The sequence below is a fragment of the Schistocerca serialis genome, chromosome 8 (assembly GCF_023864345.2).
Source record: "Schistocerca serialis cubense isolate TAMUIC-IGC-003099 chromosome 8, iqSchSeri2.2, whole genome shotgun sequence".
Lineage (NCBI taxonomy): Eukaryota > Metazoa > Arthropoda > Insecta > Orthoptera > Acrididae > Schistocerca > Schistocerca serialis.
In genome coordinates this window covers 150,202,806-150,221,027 of record NC_064645.1, presented here as the reverse complement: position 1 = coordinate 150,221,027, position 18,222 = coordinate 150,202,806, and the positions used below count along the sequence as shown (strand labels likewise).

Sequence of the window (18,222 nt, the reverse complement as noted above, 5' to 3'; positions counted from 1 at the left end):
TCATGAAATAAGCACCAAACGAAAAAACTACAAAAAACGAAACTTGTCTAACTAGAAGGGGGAAACCAGATGGCGCTATGGTGGGCCCGCTAGATGGCGCTGCCATAGGTCAAACGGATATCAACTGCGTTTTTTTAAAATAGGAACCCATATTTTTTATTACATATTTGTGTAGTACGTAAAGAAATATGAATGTTTTAGTTGGCCTACTTTTTTCGCTTTGTGATAGATAGCGCTGTAACAGTCACAAAAACATGGCTCACAATTTTAGACGAACAGTTGGTAACAGGTAGGATTTTTAAATTAAAATACAGAACTTAGGTACGTTTGAACATTTTATTTCGCTTATTCCAGTGTGATACATGTAGGTTTGTGAACTTATCATTTCTGAGAACGCATGCTGTTACAGCATTATTACCTTTAAATACCACATTAATGCAATAAATTCTCAAAATGATGTCCGTCAACCTCAATGCATTTGGCAAAACGTGTAACGACATGGTGCTTCGAAGACCAATCCACCTGTCATGAAATATGCTATTCAATACCGCTTCAACCGCACGCGAGCTATGTGCCGGACATGCATCATGTTGGAAGTAGGCCTACATCGCCATTCCGTCATGCAGAGAAACATCTTGTAGTAACAGCGGTAGAACATTACGTAGGTAATCAGCATACGTTGCACCATTTAGATTGCCATCGGTAAAATGGGGGCCAATTATCCTTCCTCCCATAATGCCTCCAAGCAATTCCTGGTGCACAGAAATATGGTACGGGTGCAATCGATGTTGATGAGCATTCTCAAAACCGACGTTTTTGAGATTCACGATTCTCGTGCAATTTGTCTGCTACTGATGTACGGATTCGCCGCGACAGCAGCTAAAACACCTACTTGGGCATCATCATTTGTTGCAGGTCGTGGTTGACGTTTCACATTTGGCTGAACTTCCTTAAATAACGTAACGATCCGACGAACGGTCCGGACACTTGGATGTTGTCGTCCAGGATACCGACCAGCATACATAGCAGACGCCCGTTGGGCATTTTGATCACAGTAGCAATACATCAACACGATATCGACCTTTACCGCAATTGGTAAACGGTCTATTTTAACTCAAATTATGTATGACGAAGCAAATACCGTCCGCACTGGCGGAAGGTCACGTGATGCCACGTACTTATACGTTTGTGACTATTACAGCGCCATCTATCACAAAGCGAAAAAGTGGTCCAACTAAAACATTCATATTTCTTAACGTACTACCCCCCCTCCCTCCCCCCCGCCCATGAACCATGGACCTTGCCGTTGGTGGGGAGGCTTGCGTGCCTCAGCGATACAGATAGCAGTACTGTAAGTACAACCACAACGGAGGGTTATCTGTTGAGAGGCCAGACAAACGTGTGGTTCCTGAAAAGGGGCAGCAGCCTTTTCAGTAGTTGCAAGGGCAACAGTCTGGATGATTGACTGATCTGGCCTTGTAACAATAACCAAAACGGCTGAAAGCAAGGGGAAACTACGGCCGTAATTTTTCCCGAGGGCATGCAGCTTTACTGTATGATTAAATGATGATGGCGTCCACTTGGGTAAAATAATCTGGAGGTAAAATAGTCCCCCATTCGGATCTCCGGGCGGGGACTACTCAGGAGGATGTCGTTATCAGGAGAAAGAAAACTGGCGTTCTACGCATCGGAGCGTGGAATGTCAGATCCCTTAATCGGGCAGGTAGGTTTGAAAATTTAAAAAGGGAAATGGATAGGTTAAAGTTAGATATAGTTGTAATTAGTGAAGTTTGGTGGCAGGAGGAACAAGACTTTTGGTCAGGTGAATACAGGCTTATAAATACAAAATCAAATAGGGGTAATGCAGGAGTAGGTTTAATACCGAATAAAAAAAAAAGTAGGAGTGTGGGTAAGCTACTACAAACAGCATAGTGAACGCATTATTGTGGCCAAGATAGACACAAAGCCCACGCCTACTACAGTAGTACAAGTTTATATGCCAACTAGCTCTGCAGATGACGAAGAAATTGAAGAAATGTATGATTAAATAAAAGGAATTATTCAGATAGTGAAGGGTGACGAAAATTTAATAGTCATGGGTGACTGGAATTCGGTAGTAGGAAAAGGGAGAGAAGGAAACATAGTAGGTGAATATGGATTGGGGCTAAGAAATGAAAGAGGAAGCCGCATGGTAGAATTTTGCACAGAGCACAACTAAATCATAGCTAACACTTGGTTCAAGAATCATAGCCCGCATCTCGTGGTCGTGCGGTAGCGTTCTCGCTTCCCACGCCCGGGTTCCCGGGTTCGATTCCCGGCGGGGTCAGGGATTTTCTCTGCCTCGTAATGGCTGGGTGTTGTGTGATGTCCTTAGGTTAGTTAGGTTTAAGTAGTTCTAAGTTCTAGGGGACTGATGACCTAAGATGTTAAGTCCCATAGTGCTCAGAGCTATTTGAACCATTTTGAACCAAGAATCATAAAAGAAGGTTGCATACATGGAAAAACCCTGGAGATGCTAAAAGGTATCAGATAGATTATATAATGGTAAGGCAGAGATTTAGGAACCAGGTTTTAAATTGTAAGATATTTCCAGGGGCAGATGTGGATTCTGACCACAATCTATTGGGTATGACCTGTAGATTAAAACTGAAGAAACTGCAAAAAGGTGGGAATTTAAGGAGATGGGACCTGGATAAACTGAAAGAACCAGAGGTTGTACAGAGTTTCAGGGAGAGCATAAGGGAATAATTGACAGGAATGGGGGAAAGAAATACAGTAGAAGAAGAATGGGTAGCTTTGAGGGATGAAGTAGTGAAGGCAGCAGAGGATCAAGTAGGTAAAAAGACGAGGGCTAGTAGAAATCCTTGGGTAGCAGAAGAAATATTGAATTTAATTGATGAAAAAAGAAAATATAAAAATGCAGTAAATCAAGCAGGCAAAAAGGTATACAAACGTCTCAAAAATGAGATCGACAGGAAGTGCAAAATGGCTAAGTAGGGATGGCTAGAGGACAAATGTAAGGATGTAGAGGCTTGTCTCACTAGGGGTAAGATAGATACTGCCTACAGCAAAATTAAAGAGACCTTAAAAGAACCACTTGTATGAACATCAAGAGCTCAGATGGAAACCCAGTTCTAAGTAAAGAAGGGAAAGCAGAAAGGTGGAAATAGTATATAGAGGGTCTATACAAGGGCGATGTACTTAAGGACAATATTGTGGAAATGGAAGAGGATGTAGATGAAGATGAAATGTGAGATACGATACTGCGTGAAGAGTTTGACAGAGCACTGAAAGACCTGACTGACGGCCTTGGGAGAGCCAGTCATGACAAACCTCTACCATCTGGTGAGCAAGATGTATGAGACAGGCGAAATACCCTCAGACTTCAAGAAGAATATAATAATTCCAATCCCAAAGAAAGCAGGTGTTGACAGATGTGAAAATTACCGAACTATCAGTTTAATAAGCCACAGCTGCAAAATACTGATACGAATTCTTTACAGACGAATAGAAAAACTAGTAGAAGCCGACCTCGGGGAAGATCAGTTTGGATTCCGTAGAAATACTTGAACACGTGAGGCAATACTGACCTTACGACTTATCTTAGAAGAAAGATAAAGGAAAGGCAAACCTACGTTTCTAGCATTTGTAGACTTAGAGAAAGCTTTTGACAATGTTGACTGGAATACTCTCTTTCAAATTCTAAAGGTAGCAGGGGTAAAATACAGGGAGCGAAAGGCTATTTACAATTTGTACAGATACCAGATGCCAGTTATAAGAGTCGAGGGACATGAAAGGGAAGCAGTGGTTGGGAAGGGGGTAAGACAGGGTTGTAGCCTCTCCCCGATGTTATTCAATCTGTATACTGAGCAAGCAGCAAAGGAAACAAAAGAAAAATTCGGAGTAGGTATTAAAATCAATGGAGAAGAAATAAAAACTTTGAGGTTCGCCGATGACATTGTAATTCTGTCAGAGACAGCAAAGGACTTGTAAGATCAGTTGAACGGAATGGACAGTGTCTTGAAAGGAGGATATAAGATGAACATCAACAAATGCAAAACGAGGATAATGGAATGTAGTCGAATTAAGTCGGGTGATACTGAGGGAGTTAGATTAGGAAATGAGACACTTAAAGTAGTAAAGGAGTTTTGCTACTTGGGGAGCAAAATAACTGTTGATGGTCGAAGAAGAGAGGATATAAAATGTAGACTGGCAGTGGGAAGGAAATCGTTTCTGAAGAAGAGAAATTTGTTAACATCGAGTATATATTTAAGTGTCAGGAAGTCATTTCTGAAAGTATTTGTATGGAGTGTAACCATGTATGGAAGTGAAACATGGACGATAAATAGTTTGGACAAGAAGAGAATAGAAGGTTTCGAAATGTGGTGCTACAGAAGAATGCTGAAGATTAGATGGGTAGATCACATAACTAATGAGGAGGTATTGAATGGAATTGGGGAGAAGAGGAGTTTGTGGCACAACTTGACTAGAAGAAGGGATCTGTTTGTAGGACATGTTCTGAGGCATCAAGGGGTCACCAATTTAGTATTGGAGGGCAGCGTGGAGGGTAAAAATCGTAGAGGGAGACCAAGAGATGAATACACTAAGCAGATTCAGAAGGATGTAGGTTGCAGTAGGTACTGGGAGATGAAAAAGCTTGCACAGGATAGAGTAGCATGGACAGCTGCATCAAACCAGTCTCAGGACTGAAGACCACAACAGCAACAACTACGTACTACACGAATATGTAATAAAAAATCGGGGTCCCTATTTTAAAAAAAACGCAGTTGATATCCGTTTGACCTATGGCAGTGCCATCTAGCGAGCTAACCATAGCGCCATCTGGTTTCCCCCTTCAAGCTAGACGAGTTTCGTTCTTTGTAGTTTTTTCGTTTGATGCTTATTTCGTGAGATATTTGGCCCGGTCACTATCAAAGGACCACACTGTATAACGAGACATCAACTACTGAGGTGGTAGAGGGTGTAACTCGGTATGGAGGCAGTCAGCTAAATATGGTGTTAGTGTGTTCATACATGCCTTTACTGCAGGCAGGAAACATACACCATTAGTGACAGTGCTTGTCGTGTACGTAAATCACGATTGTAACAATACCACGCTGAAAACAGTTATCACGTGTCCAGAAAGAAAAAATTATTGCTTACAAGGAGATGGGTCTCTCCAGGATCAAATCATCGACAAATCGAACCGTTTAAGTAGAGTGATCGATAGTACATACAACTATTGCTGCCGGCGAATAAAGCATTTGAGGATACAACAGTGATCTTTCCTCAGACAAGAACCGACTTCCTGATCTTGAGTCTCTTCGGCAGTACTATTCTCAGCCGTCCAAGTATGACTTTTGTGAAATCATAGATGGTGAGCCACACATTTTTACAGAAAGCCTCGAGTTTCTGCACAGCTGCACTGTTAATTCTTGTTTTCATATCGGATTAATTCAAAGATTAGGTTGAGCAAGATTCATTCAGCTGTACAAAATACCCAGTACAACGCGTAATTGTTTGCCGAGGTATTTCAAGCAGTTCAAGACCGCGGCACTTGCGAAAAGCCTCACATAAAGTACTGTGGAGCACAAACGAAAACAGCAGAGAGAAAGTCACCTAACTTCTGTTTACCGCGTTCACGGATTACTGCCGGCTTTGTGGCGTAACAGTGGACTCTCGTTGTAGAAGAGCTCGGTGCGAACTGTGGTCTTGCACTCGCTGAACCAAATAAGGGCTCCTCATACGTCACGTGCGTCTTTGTTTCGTGTCGCGACTAGTCTTACTGCAAACACAGAAGCTCGAAACGGAAGCGACCCTTGTAGTTGCATTCTTTTCGCTTCTTTCGTGCAACTGTCGCTACTTACAACCAGGACAAGAATTGTCCGACCATATCTTAACTGGAAGATAAGGGCGCGTTTAGACTAGCCAGATTGAGTGACTGGTATGAAGGTTTAGATAGGAGAAATATCATGTGTTTTTAATGGCGAACCAAATCAAAATCTAGACACAAAGGGATTAATGACGTTGACTGGCAGTGGGCAATGATTTAAATCAATGGGGAAATTGGAAAATTTATGCCAGACTGGGATTCGAACCCAGGTGTCCTGCTTGTTAGGCAGATGTGCTGATTACTGCGCCATCCAGACATAGTGGTCGTCGCAATTGCACGAACAACCCCAGCATGCCTCCTGTCAGACTCAAATTCGCACGTTATCCTCACACTACACATGCATTGCCAGTTGCCCATTATCCTTGTTACACGCGATATTTCGCCGATTCCCGTAAGTGTTCCAGTGTGGTGTGCATCTGCAGTGAACTGATAATTCGTCGTCCTCTCCTTAAGTATGTATGTGGTATCTGTTCTTTCTGACACGTTGAGAATTTGGGTCTGAAGGGAGGAGTGCTAGGATAGTAGGTGCAGTTGCACTGGTCGCTGTTTCCGAATGGAGCAGCTGTCAGCGCATCTCCCTAGAAAGCAGGAGACCTGGGTTCGTATCCCGGTGTGATATATATTTTTCACCGTTCCCCACTGATTTAAATCAGTGCCCGTTGACAGCTAACATCATTAATTCATTTGTGTCTTGATTCATAGCGGCTACATTGGCTACATACAAAAACAAAAGCTGTCGAGTACAACTGCGGCCCATTATTAGGGATGTAACAATTGAGATAGATTGTGCCGCTCACATCTGGCAATTGCAACCCGTAAACATTTGTCCACCGTAACTGTGTCAAAAGCATTTTACGTAGTTGTAGCACAGCTTCATCAATTTTTAAATTTAATTTTTTATTAAGTACTTTAGTTTAGCATATAAAATTTAAAACGACAGTGTTTAACACCGGTTGATGTTTCTGCTTTATTTCTCAATGGACTTTTGGAATATTGGAAGTATGATATTTCGAAATTACTTGACTAGCAACATGTTATTATAAGATTTAGCATCGTAAAATATCCGTTTTATGTGTAGAGCGCATTATGTCACACATTGCTTACCACTTTCCTCTCTTCATAAGTAACGTATCCAATGACTACGCTGTCGACGGGCCGTTAAAATCTCTCTCTCTCTCTCTCTCTCTCTCTCTCTCTCTCTCTCTCTCTCTCCCCCCCTCTCTCTCTCTCTCTCTCTCTCTCTCTCTCTCTCTCTCGTAAGTATATATTGTACGACATGTTGTTACACGGACTCATTGCATTTACTGACTACATTTCATTAGCATACGTTTCATGAAGCCATATGCAGTAACAATGAAAAAGAAACCAATCACTGCTGGTTGGATCTTCTCTATCTCCTCTGTCAACCCGACCTGGTACGGATCCCACACTGATGAGCAATACTCAAGAATAGGTCGAACGAGTGTTTTGTAAGCCACATACTTTGTTGATGGATTACATTTTCTAAGGACTCTCCCAATGAATCTCAACCTGGCACCTGCCTTACCAACAATTAATTTTATATGATCATTCCACTTCAAATCGTTTCGCACGCATACTCCCAGAGATTTTACAGAAGTAACTGCTACTAGTGTTTGTTCTGCTATCATATAATCATACAATAAAGGCTCGGTGTCGTGTTGCAGCTACGCGCTGCCCCTGGCGCTGTCCTACACGATGACGGCGGTGGTGTCTCTGGTGCTGTCCGCCGCCTCCCTGGCGGGCCTCTTCTGGTTGCCGGACACGCCCTGGTACTACTTCAGCAAGGGCCGCCCCGACGAAGCCAAGGCCTCTCTGCGCTGGTTCAGGGTCGGCAAGACCGTAAGTACACTCTGCTCTCTCCATGTACCAATCACACATCATTCTCTGTGTTACTGCGAACTAGATACTGGCAGAAGTAAAGCTGTGAGGACGGGGCGTGAGTCTTGCTTGGGTAGCTCAGATGGTAGAGCACTTGCCCGCGAAAGGCAAAGGTCCCCAGTTCGAGTCTCGGTCCGGCACACAATCTGCCAGGAAGTTTCATATCAGCGCATACTCCGCTGCAGAGTGAAAATCTCATTTTGGAAACATCCCCCAGGCTGTGGCTAAGCCATGTCTACACAGTATTCTTTCTTTCAGGAGTGCTAGTTCTGCAAGTTTCGGAGGAGAGCTTCTGTAAAGTTAGGAAGGTAGGAGACGAGATAATGGCAGAAGTAAAGCTCTGAGGAAGGGGCGTGAGTCGCGCTTGGGTAGCTCAGATGGTAGGGCCCCTGCCCACGAAAGGCAAATGTCCCGATTTCGAGTCTCGGTCCGGCCCACAGTATTAATCTGCCAGAAAGTTTCGTATCAGTGCACACTCCGCTGCAGAGTGAAATTCTCATTCTGGAAAATTATTTTATCTGTAAATTTCTAATGAAATGAACTTCGAACATTGACAGTATTAAATGAAATAAAGCTTGTCGGGGAAAGGCTTACTGACAATGACTTAACGTGTCGAGAATGTGTTCGTATCTAGTTCAGAACTGTCGTTTGACAAGTCCTGCATACTGTGCATGCGCGACCGTTACGATGGAGTGATAAACTTGAAATTCACGTCACTTGTGAGCGAGATTTATCTGTTTGTACAACTGCGTGGTGCCTCTTCTTTTGGACATGGCAGAAAGAACAGACACCACGAATTTATGTAACTAATTCGCCTACATGGGCAACGGATCCACCTTCTTCAGTGCGGATGCACACGTACATTTGACCTCCTGTGGGAGTCTCAGAGTAGCGAGTATGTAGGAATTGATAGGGACTGCGGGCAGATGGAGCTCTGTGGGAGTGTGGAAAGGACGTGAGGTGTGCTGAGACAGTCTGTGCAGGTGTGGCTATACAGTGTCCCAGTTGGCGGAGTGGTTAAGGATCCTGCGTAATAAGCAGGAGATCGTGGGTTCGAATTCCGATCCGGCACACATTTTTACTCCTCGCCGCTATTTCCGTGTAACTTCTCAATGCAGTTGACATTAGTAATCCCTTTGTTTGTTTTCTTTTCTCAATATACATGCAGTATACAGGGTGGTTCATTGATAGTAACCGGGCCAAATATCTCACGAAATAAGAATCAAATGAAAAAAACTACAAAGAACGAAACTCGTCTAGCTTGAAGGGGGAAACCAGATGGCACTATGGTTGGCCCGTTAGACGGCGCTGCCGTAGATCAAACGGATATCAACTGCGTTTTTTTACATAGGAACCCCCATTTTTTACAACATATTCGTGTAGCACGTAAAGAAATATGAATGTTTTAGTTGGACCAATTTTTTCCCTTTGTGATAGATGGCGCTGTAACAGACACAAACGTATAAGTACTTGGTGTCACGTAACATTGCCCCAGTGCGGACGGTATTTGCTTCGTGATACATTACCCGTGTTAAAATGGACCGTTTACCTATGCGGAAAAGGTCGGTATCGTGTTGATGTATGGCTATTGTGATCAAAATGCCCAACGGGCGTGTGCTATGTATGCTGCTCGGTATCCTGGACGACATCATCTAAGTGTCAGGACCGTTCACCTGATAGTTAAGTTATTTAAGGAAACAGGAAGTAGCCGGCCATTGTGGCCGAGCGGTTCTAGGCGCTTCAGTATGGAAGTAGGTTAGTTAGGTTTAAGTAGTTCTAAGTTCTAGGGGACTGATGACCTCAGAAGTTAAGTCCCATAGTACTCAGAGCCATTTGAACCATTTTTTTGAAACAGGGAGTGTACAGCCACATGGGAAACGTCAACCACGACCTGCAACAAATGATGATGCCCAAGCAGGTGTTTTAGCTGCTGTCGCGGCTAATCCGCACATCAGTAGCAGACAAATTGCGCGAGAATCGGGAATCTCAAAAACGTCAGTGTTGAGAATGCTACATCAACATCGATTGCACCCATACCATATTTCTATGCACCAGGAATTGCATGGCGACGACTTTGAACGTCGTGTACAGTTCTGCCACTGGGCACAACAGAAATTACGGGACGATGACAGATTTTTTGCACGCGTTCTATTTAGCGACGAAGCGTCATTCACCAACAGCGGTAACGTAAACCGGCATAATATGCACTATTGGGCAACGGAAAATTCACGATGGCTACGACAAGTGGAACATCAGCGACCTTGGCGGGTTAATGTATGGTGCTGCATTATGGGAGGAAGGATAATCGGCCCCCATTTATTCGATGGCCATCTAAATGGTGCAATGTGTGCTGATGTCGAACGTAATTTTCTACCGATGTTACTACAAGATGTTTCACTGCATGACACAATGGCGATGTACTTCCGACATGATGGATGTCCGGCACGTAGCTCGCGTGCGGTTGAAGCGGTACTGAATAGCATATTTCGTGACAGGTGGATTGTTCGTCGAAGCACCATACCATCACCAGCACTTTCACCGGATCTGACGTCCCCGGATTTCTTTCTGTGGGGAATGTTGAAGGATATTTGCCATCGTGATCCACCGACAACGCCTGACAACATGCGTCAGCGCATTGTCAGTACATGTGCGAACATTACGGAAGGCGAACTACTCGCTGTTGAGAGGAATGTCGTTACACGTATTGCCAAATGCATTGAGGTTGACGGACATCATTTTGAGCATTTATTGCATTAATGTGGTATTTACAGGTAATCACGCTGTAACAGCATGCGTTCTCAGAAATGATAAGTTCACAAAGGTACATGCGTCACATTGGAACAACCGAAATAAAATGTTCAAAGGTACCTTCGTTCTGTATTTTAATTTAAAAAACCTACCTGTTAGCAACTGTTCGTCTATAATTGTGAGCCATGTGTTTGTGACTATTACAGCGCCATCTATCACAAAGCGAGAAAAGTGGTCCAATCAAAACATTCATATTTCTTTATGTACTACACGAATATGTAATAATCCGTTTGTCCTATGGCAGCGCCATCTAGCTGGCCAACCATAGCGCCATCTGGTTTCCCCCTTCAAGCTAGACAAGTTTCGTTCTTTGTAGTTTTTTCGTTTGACGCTTATTTCGTGAGATATTTGTCCCGGTTGCGATAAATGGACGACCTTGTATAGACATGAAGAATAACAGTTTTCACATAAAAATTTCGGAGGCATTACTTTTCAGCAATCACTTCTAAATATTATATTTCTGAAAAATTGGTATTTTCAAAATGTAGGTACACTAAGATGGGAAAAATGCGGGATACCTCCTAATATCGTGTCCGACCTCGTTTTGCCCGGCTTAGTGCAGCAACTCCACGTGGTATGGACTCACAAAGTCGTCGGAAGTCCTCTGCAGAAATATTGAACTGTGCTGTCTATAGCCGTCCAGAATTGCGAAAGCGTCGCCGGTGCAGGATTTTGTGCACGAACTGACAGCCCGAGTATGTCCCAGAAATGATCGATAGGATTCATGTCAGGATGGCCGGCCGTTGTGGCAGAGCGGTTCTAGGCACTTCAGTCCGGAACCGCGTTGCGGCTGCGGTCGCAGGTTCGAATCCTGCCTCGGGCATGGATGTGCGTGATGTCCTTAGGTTCGTTACGTTTAAGTAGTTCTAAGTTCTAGGGGACTGATGACCTCAGATGTTAAGTCTCATAGTGCTCAGAGCCATTTGAACCATTGATGTCAGAAGATCTGTGCGACCAAATCATTCGTTCGAACTGTCCAGAAGCTTCTTCCGACCAATCGCGAACAACTGTGACACGACTACATGGCGCATTATCATCGACAAAAATTCCATAATTGTTCAGAAATATGATGTCAATGAATGGCTTCAAATGTTCTCCAACACAGCTCACACCATTCTGGAACCACCACCTGCTTGCACAGTGCCTTGTCGACAGCCCGCTTCTCGTGGTCGTGCGGTAGCGTTCTCGCTTCCCACGCCCGGGTTCCCGGGTTCGATTCCCGGCGGGGTCAGGGATTTTCTCTGCCTCGTGATGGCTGGGTGTTGTGCGATGTCCTTAGGTTGGTTAGGTTTAAGTAGTTCTAAGTTCTAGGGGACTGATGACCATAGATGTTAAGTCCCATAGTGCTCAGAGCCAGCCTTGTCGACAACATGCGTCCATGGCTCCTGGGGTCTGCGCCACACTCGAACCCTACCATAAGCTATTACCAGCTGAAATCAGGACTCAGGTGATCAGGCTACGCTTTTCCAGTCGCCTAGGGTCGAACCGATATGGTCAGGAGCCCACGAGAGGCGCTGCAGGCGATGTCGTGCTGTCGCGACATTCGCGTCGGTTGCCTACAGCCACAGCGCATTAACACCAGATTTCGCGGCACGATCCTGACGCATACATTCATCGAACGTCCGACACTGATTTCTGCGTTTATTTCACTCAGTGTTGCTTGTCTGTTAGCACTGATAACTCCAGGCAAACGCCGCTGCCCTCGATCGTTAAGGGAATGCCGTCATTCACTTCGTTGTCCGTGGTGAGAGGTAATGTCTGAAATTTGGTATTCTCGGCACACTATTGACACTTTGCATCTGTGAATACTGTATTCCCAAATTATTTCTCGAAATGGAATGTCCCCTGGCTCCAATAACCATTCCGCGTCGAGAGGCCATAATTACGTCAGAAACCTTTTCACATGAATCATCTGAGTAAAAATGACAGCTGGTGCTACATCACAAATTTATATTTAAATGAATGAACACTTACTTTTTCATTTAAAGTTACTGAAGCCCTCTCTCCCTCTTCCCGCCGGTTTACAACTATCACCAATATATCTTTTTCGGGAAATGCTGAGGTGACGCAAACAGAAAGCATACAAGATAGAATTTTTTAATTCGTTAAGTGACAATGACTTGCTTTCTAAGAATATTCTGGAGCTTACCGAAAGCATTTTTTCGATCAGAAATGTTTGTCACCTTCCTTTAATTTTCTTTTAATTTCTTTCATTAATATAGTTTTGGAATGTGACTCATCCCTTCAGATAAATTTGTCTAGAGGACCACTTTGTACCCACTCCCGCGCCAGGGAGCGTTTGGCATTTTGATTCAGTCCCGAAGTTGGCTATTAAGTAACCACTATCCCATAAACACGGATGAAAAACTGAACTATTGGTTGCGTATTTGGCACCCTGTAAAAAGTAGATATCGTAACGACAGTAACAACAACAACAATGACGACAACAAATAACAGATTTCACCGAACATCAATAATTCGAATATGCATAAACGATCGAATGTTCCCGCTCAGCGCTGAATGCGTCGAGAATCAGCTATGTAGACCGTTTTCATTCCGTTATTCCCACAGACTACTTTCAATCGAAAGAAATGAATGACTGATAATCCAATCAATACGTAAAATTACAACCAGTTCATCACTACACTGTCCCTTTGATGATGAAAAGTATGACACGATTAGGGCAAACACACAAGAAAACATCAAGAGTCATTTGCAGATGAATTCAATGAATTCAATCATTACTTTCCAGGATACAATTTAAACAGAAGCAAAAGTTGGCCAAAACCTGCTTCGCAACCCATTTACCAGCAATGCTGGATAACTTGCAGAAAAAATCCAAAAATAGCTCATTGAAATACCTAAGATTAAACAAGCTGTATGGTCGCATTTCAATCTGATTCTTTTGAGCAGTTTTGTTGTTAAAAAGCAATTTCAAATATTAAAATTCAAGAAATCACCTTGGGCCATCTTATGCTTGCCTCTACAACTTATTTGTGAGAACAAGGGTTTTCTGCTTCGCTGGTAATCAAAAACAAGTCCAGTAATCGCTTGGAAGTAGTGACAATATTTGTATAACTCTGAGCAATAATATTAGCCCCAGTATTACCGAACACGTGCAGGACATGCAAGTTCAAAAATTGAATAGATACAAACCAAATTTCATTTTCTACTAAAGATGTTGTCTCCCGTCATAATAGATCTGTTAAAGTGTGTTAACATGTAGTTTAACGAGTATGTTATAAGTTACAATTAAGGGGAGTCGTACCGCACAAAACGACAAAATCTGATATTCTTACTTTTATGCATATTATGAAAATGTAGATATCTATGCTTAGTTTGTTGTTTGTTGTTTTATAGCAATATTCGAATATTTACTGTTTTAATCAAATATTTGAAAATAATCATGCACTGGCATTTCTGAGCATTATGTTTTGCATCATTTGTGGAGAGAAAGCCCTATGGTGACTTGTCTATTACAAAACTAAAGTGCATTAATCATGTGCACAAGAGGATGAGCACGAGACAGTTCAGGCTTAAACAGGAATCGGGAAGTACTATGTTATCAGATTGTCTAAATATACAGCATCGAGTGACTGATAAAGAAATTGATCGGATTGCACAATATTATCGCATGCGTGTTAGAAGTGACAGGGATAATTTAGATGGTATGAAGAGAGCTGTTTGGGCAATTTATTTCCACCAGCTATCTACAGATGCTGAACCAATCCTCAACCTCTGCTCCAGTGATTGGCGTAAATAGCTGAAGGCAAAAGACGAAGATAAACGGACAGTCTCTCACAATATTACTATACGATATGCTGCTGTGCTTGCCATGAAACCCGTGTTTCAGCATCTTGTCGATCCACAGCTGTTGAAGCGATGTCTGAAGGGCAAAACACTAAATGCCAATGCATCTTTTAGTAATGTTTTTTTGGAAGGTCAGCCTTCGAACTTCGTGGTTTTGACGCTGCTTACTTTAAATGATGGTTACTCCGGGAGACTACAGCTTAAAACACCACTAAAAGTTTTGAGACTTGGGATCAACTGCGAGTCACGAAGGCAGAGATTGCAGCATCAGTACGCCTATAGAAACCAGATCGAGGAAAGGAAGGCAGCATTGGCTGAGGAAGATGAAGAAGGAGATGAGAACTACCAGGCAGGAGGAGTCGAACATATTTTGTATATACCAGTTGGATGCGTGTTAATCTTTTTTTCTTTAAAATCCTACTTTCTCAAAATGACATTTTTCAGTAAAAATGCCTTTTGTTCTCAGAAGCTTCTAAATCTACTTCTCTGAATTATTTACACGTAACATAGATAATATCGTGATATTATTGCAGGTCTACTTTAGTAGCATTTAATTTAATAGTTAAAATTAAAGAATTTATAATTGTGAAAATGTACATAAAAAATTATATGTTTAGGAAATGAAATTGTAACTTTTTCCCTAATTGTCGTTTTAAAGTGATTGCAGAGCAATACAGAGGGGTTCAAAAAATGTATCCACTCTTTAAAAGTCCATAACTGGCAAAGTAATTGACTGACTTGTCTCATCCTTGGTATTGTAAAATTTTGTAGTTCCGGCAATCGCCACACAAGCGTTGTATTGCGTTGTTTTGTTTTGTCAGATGACAGTCGCCAGATAGTCAGTGTTTTGTTCTTAGTTGCACCTAGTTACTCGAGTAAACATGGCTGGTGCAAAACTTACATTCGATGAAAGGAAGTCAGTTTTGAAGTGGTATTTTAAGTACGAAAACATTAATGAGGTTCAACGGCAATGGTGAAATGAGTATCAAACAGAGCCACCGACAGGTTTAACGATTCGTCGCATTCGAGACAAAGTTGAAGCCGAAGGCTGTGTTAAAGATGTACGCAAACAACGATCTGGACGACCTGTAACAGTAACAAGTCCAGCTACCTTCCGTCGTGTGTTACAACAGTTCACTCGCTCACCACATAAGTCTGTGAGACAGTGTGCCCGTGAAACTGGAGTGAATCGCTCAAGTGTTCGGCGAATTTTGAAGACAGCAAAGTGGAAGTGCTACATCCCACGATTGCTAAACGCAATGAACGAGGACGACCCAGATCGTATAATGGAGTGCTGCGAGTGGTTTACTAACATGGTGCGCAACGATGAAGAGTTTGCAGAGCAGATTGTGTGGTCTGATGAGGCACAGTTAAAAACCCAATGGTACAGTAAATCGCCACAATTGCATATACTGGGCCGCCGGAAATCCGAACGTCCATGTAGACAAAGCCGTGAATTTGCCAGGAGTAAATGTGTGGTGTGGTGTGTCTTACGGGGGCTTGATTGGGCCATTCTTCTTTGACGGCACTGTTACCGGTGAGGTGTACCTTCAGAAGCTTCCGACATCCATTTTACCTGCAATCCGAGACTTGTATGGAGACGGAAGAGTTTACTTTCAACGAGATGGCGCCCCAGCCCACTACCAAAATCGTGTTAGGGCGTATCTCGACGAAAATCTACCACGAAGATGGATAGGCCGTAGAGGTGCAGTGGAGTATCCACCACGTTCCCCAGACGTAACTCCTCTGGACTTTCACCTGTGGGGAACACTAAAGGACGTCGTTTATCGACAAAAGCCACGCACATTGGATGAAGTTCGAGAATCCATCGTACATTCGTGTGCAAATATCCAACTGAACACGTTGCAAAGTCAGTAGTTCGTGCTGCGTTTCGGCGGCATCGTTTGTGTGTGGATGTTAATGGTGACCATTTCGAACACCTACAGTGATAGCTTTAAGTTGGACTTTAAGCTACACTTTGCCGGCCGTGGTGGCCGAGCGGTTCTAGGCGCTACAGTCTGAAACCGCGCTGCTGCTACGGTCGCAGATTCGAATCCTGCCTCGGGAATGGATGTGTGTGATGTTCTTAGGTTAGCTAGGTTTAAGTAGTTCTAAGTTCTAGGAGACTGATGACCTCAGAAGCTATGTCCCAGAGGGCTCAGAGCCATATGACCATTTTAAGCTACACTTTCACCAAAAATGAGAGAACTCCGTCAATTAGTTTGCATGTTATGGACTTTTAAACAGTGGATACATTTTTTTGGACCCCTCTGTATATTCACAGAAAACATGTGGCAAGAAATCTCATATTTATATATTCTACAGTTCCTGAGAAAACGGGGCGTTCATACAGCCATTTTAAGATTGTCAAGATAGGGTGATACGACTCCCCTTAAAGTTTATTTTTAGATCGACACAGTTCTTTTTTCCTTGAACCTTTTGGTCCTTACTGACAAGAAAGAATACAAAGTGATCCCTGGTAAAAAAAAGAAAGAAAAAATAATTGGAGACCACTGCTCTATGGTATTCACGATAGAGAGGGTGTTGATGCGAGGGGCGCTTTGCAGGAGGAGGAACTGGAGACGGAGTTCGCAATGAGGCAGGCGGCGGTCGAAAAGAAGCGGCTGGAAGACGCCGAGCGGCACGTGTCGCTGCGCGACCTGTTCGCCACCAAGGCCAACCGGCGCGCCTTCGCCATCGGGATGGTGGTGTGCGCCAACCAGCAGCTGAGCGGCATCATGGCGGTGGTGTCGTACGCCGAGGGCATCTTCTCGGCGGCGGGCGGCGCCATCGACCCCGCGCTCAGCGCCGTCGTGGTGGGCGCCTCCCTGCTGGGCGGCGTCGCCGTCTCCACGCTGCTGACGGACCGCGCGGGCCGCCGCGCGCTGCTGTTGCTCAGCAACGCGGGCATCGCCGTCTCGACGGCGGCGCTGGGCGCCCACTTCTACGTGACGCGCGCCGGCGGCTGGTCGCCCGGCTGGCTGCCCATCGCCTCCCTGTGCGTCTTCGTCGTGACCGTCTCGCTGGGCGTCTACCCGGTGCCCTACGTCGTGCTCGCCGAGATCTTCTCGCCGCGCATCCGCGAACTGGCCACCTCGCTCGGGCTGACGCTGATGTGGGGCGTGTGCTTCCTGGCCGCCAAGCTCTACCCGTCCGTGGCCGCTGCCTGGGGTGACCACGTCTGCTACTGGTTCTTCTGCGCCAGCTGCGTCGCCTGCGGGCTCTTCATCGCGCTGGTGATGCCCGAAACCAAGGGCCGCTCGCTCGAGGACATCCAGAACGACCTCGCGGCCGGCAGGCTCTGCGGCAGGAGGGTCAAGACCGAGGAGGCGATCTTCAGCTCGTCCAGATGGCTCACGCTCAGCGGCCAGAATCTCAGCGTCAACAATCAGAAGAAAGAGATCGTCTGGTGACCGTCTCCATCCGTAAGGGGCGTGCCATTACCTCGCGCCATCGGATGCGAATCTTGATCCGTCCATGTGATTCGGAAAGGCTCTACTATTTGTTATGTTGTACCTTTCACTTCGAAGACGGGGTCGATGCAGCTCTCCAAGCTAGTCTATCGTGTGGAAATCTTTCGGTCTCCGCACGAGCACCGCAATCTGCGCCCAATTGCAGAGGTTCAGTTGGTTCAAATGGTTCAAATGGATCTGAGCACTATGGGATCTAACATCTGAGGTCATCAGTCCCCTAGAACTTAGAACTACTTAAACCTAACTAACCTAAGGACATCACACATATTCATGCCCGAGGCAGGATTCGAACCTGCGAATGTAGTGCCCAATTGCAGAGGTTTACTGTATTGTTTCCCA

General features: G+C 44.3%; 1 protein-coding gene across 1 annotated transcript in view; it reads left to right on the top strand.

Annotated features, from left to right (window-relative positions):
- LOC126416889 (facilitated trehalose transporter Tret1-like) overlaps positions 1 to 17,962 on the top strand; it is a 41,903-nt gene extending 23,941 nt beyond the window's left edge. The window contains exons 4-5 of the mRNA XM_050084772.1: positions 7,579 to 7,753; positions 16,978 to 17,962. Of these exons, the coding sequence (XP_049940729.1) occupies positions 7,579 to 7,753; positions 16,978 to 17,823 (1,021 nt within the window). The 3' untranslated portion in view covers positions 17,824 to 17,962. The remainder of the gene's footprint in view (positions 1 to 7,578; positions 7,754 to 16,977) is intronic.
- The last annotated feature ends 260 nt before the right edge of the window (positions 17,963 to 18,222 follow it).